This window comes from Anoplophora glabripennis, unplaced genomic scaffold (assembly GCF_000390285.2).
Source record: "Anoplophora glabripennis isolate ALB-LARVAE unplaced genomic scaffold, Agla_2.0 scaffold155, whole genome shotgun sequence".
Classification (NCBI taxonomy): Eukaryota; Metazoa; Arthropoda; class Insecta; order Coleoptera; family Cerambycidae; genus Anoplophora; species Anoplophora glabripennis.
Genome location: NW_019416721.1, coordinates 150850 through 153243, shown reverse-complemented (window position 1 = coordinate 153243; position 2394 = coordinate 150850). Strand labels below are relative to the sequence as shown.

General features: G+C 29.5%; 1 protein-coding gene across 1 annotated transcript in view; it reads right to left on the bottom strand.

Annotated features, from left to right (window-relative positions):
• Positions 1-238: 238 nt before the first annotated feature.
• Positions 239-2394, bottom strand: part of LOC108915241 — a 43205-nt gene continuing 41049 nt past the window's right edge. Inside the window, exon 15 of the mRNA XM_023455303.1 lies at positions 239-771. Within this exon, the coding sequence (XP_023311071.1) occupies positions 608-771 (164 nt within the window). The 3' untranslated portion in view covers positions 239-607. The remainder of the gene's footprint in view (positions 772-2394) is intronic.

The following is a 2394-nucleotide window of genomic DNA, read 5'->3' as shown; positions in this document are numbered from 1 at the left end:
TTAAGGTATCACCCATTAGTTTTGTGACACCCTGTATAGTCCCCAAACTGTAATTGTATTGTTGAGAAGAGTGTTTGTTTGAAAGGTAGAAGTGGAGTTGAATTTCAAGAATTATGTCTTTAACTTAATAACAGTTGTTTAATTGAATAAACATTTTTTTAATATAGAAATAATTCACCATAGATTACAATAATTAAAATTAACAAAATAGATTATCAATAAAACAAAAGAATGCTGTTTAATAATAAATGAAATAAATTTTTGTTTGCTTTTTTCAAACAAATTGTTTGGTGTCAAGAAATAAATATTTGTTTGGCTCTATCCACACAAATTATTCATTTCAGTGAAACAATTTTGTTTTACTGGCACCAATTTTTATTATACAGTTTGTTCCTTAATGTATGATATATATCCTTTCTTTTTAATAAATTTTAACACTTTTTATTTTCGCAACGGAACATTTTTGGACCATAGTTTATAAAGCAAACTGTCATTAATTTTCCATGTAGAATAACACCTTTAAATATTCGCGTATCATTAAGGAACACCCTGTATATCAGGGCTACATCATTTGTACTTATACCATATTAATACTATAGATAATTGATTACACCCTTTCCAAATTCAGCCAGATTCCTCCCTCAGCAGAGGAAACAAGGGCTTTGGCAGACATCTTTAGGGGTAGTGTGGTTTTCTTGTCCAGTTTCACTCTGAATTTCCTCAAAAGGCAGGTCAGACCCACTCTAACTTGCATCAAGCCGAATCTTTCTCCTGAAAAATTAATCAACTTGAATATAGTCGTTTTTTCCACATAGCATAGTTATACCATAAACGAGATAAGTATTATTTACCAGTCAAGAACGACCTTGCGCCCGAGCGGAGCGAGGCTTACACCAGGAAAGTTAGCGAAAATAAAAGAGAAATTCGAAAAAATTCTCATCCGCGATATTATTGTAAAATTGTCTAAAGGAACATAATCCAAGACATCTCTCATCTCGTGAGTCAAAAAAATTTATTAGCTAACTTTTCTATTTAAACAAATAAATGAGGAAAACAGTTTTTTCCCTTTGCAGGGAAAACCATCAATTTTAGCGAAAAGTGACTCTCAGACAACTTGTAGGGAATAAAATTACCTACAAAATGAGACTTATTAAAATAAAATTGGTTAATAAACAAGTAAGTTATTGAAAAAAAAGACAAGAAAAGTGCCCATTTTTTAATTTGTTTATAACTATCGCATTTATTATTAAAATTTTATAAAACCTATGATAAGTTGAGGTTTTGTCATACTTTAAAAGTATGCCAAAAGTGGGCGCTGTAGGTGCAATAGTTTTCGCACAATTCAATTTGATTTTGACTGAGGCGACCTATTAAAAAATATCACTGGTTTTTTTGATATTAGCATTCTCAAATTGTGCATTAAAAAACCGTACTTTTTTCGCTTAGAAACAATTTGAGTAAAATTGTTGCTATTTATGCTACCTCACCGAAAATAGATTCAATGGATAGGTGGCAAAAAAATGCAAATTTAAAAAAAAGCACCTTCTACGACCAACAGGAGAAAAGATAAGATTTTTTTTAAATTGGAGCGCAATTGTTTATAAAAATTAAGACTTTTTTTCGCAAAATAAAGTTTACGACGTAAACTACGATTTCCCATGACTTGCATTGCCAAAGTTCAAATTGATGCGCGCTGTAAAATTTTGCAATATCTCGGCTTCTATTCATCATAGAATCTTCTTTTTTTTAAGCTGGGGTAGCTCGACGAAAAAATATCAGTGGGCATATTTACGAATTCGTAGAATCCCAGAAAAAATGCGTCTTTTATACTTAATGTTCTTTAATTTACAAAAATATCACAAAAAATATTGTTAAACGAAATATTAATTAAATTTTCAATTTCGGAATTATTTTACTATTATTAATAAATAAATAAACCTATCATTCATTTAAAAAGTTATTTTTCATAAAAATTGAAAAAATTTTAAATTTTAAATTGTTTTATTATATTGCATTATATCTATTATTGAAAATGGTTGCGATTAATATATTTTGAATTAATTTTGATTATGTTGCAAACATTTTTTCGTATAAAATTAGTAATAAATATAATAAAAAAACTTTATATATGTCGGCATCAACCTTGTAATCGCTTATGAATGCGTAGCCACTCGAAGAACTGTCGTCGTCGATGGAATGTTGAGAGCTTGTTTTTGTTTATGTTACAGAAATATTAGAGTACCAAATTGTTATGTCTTCAGGGTTAAGTTTTAGCCTGTGTGTGAAAGACCATCATTATCTAACTTTTATAAACACTTCCTTATATGGTCATGTTTGGTAAAAAGTAAACTGATAGGGTAAAGGAATGCACTGGGTACCGCACCACTACTGTAA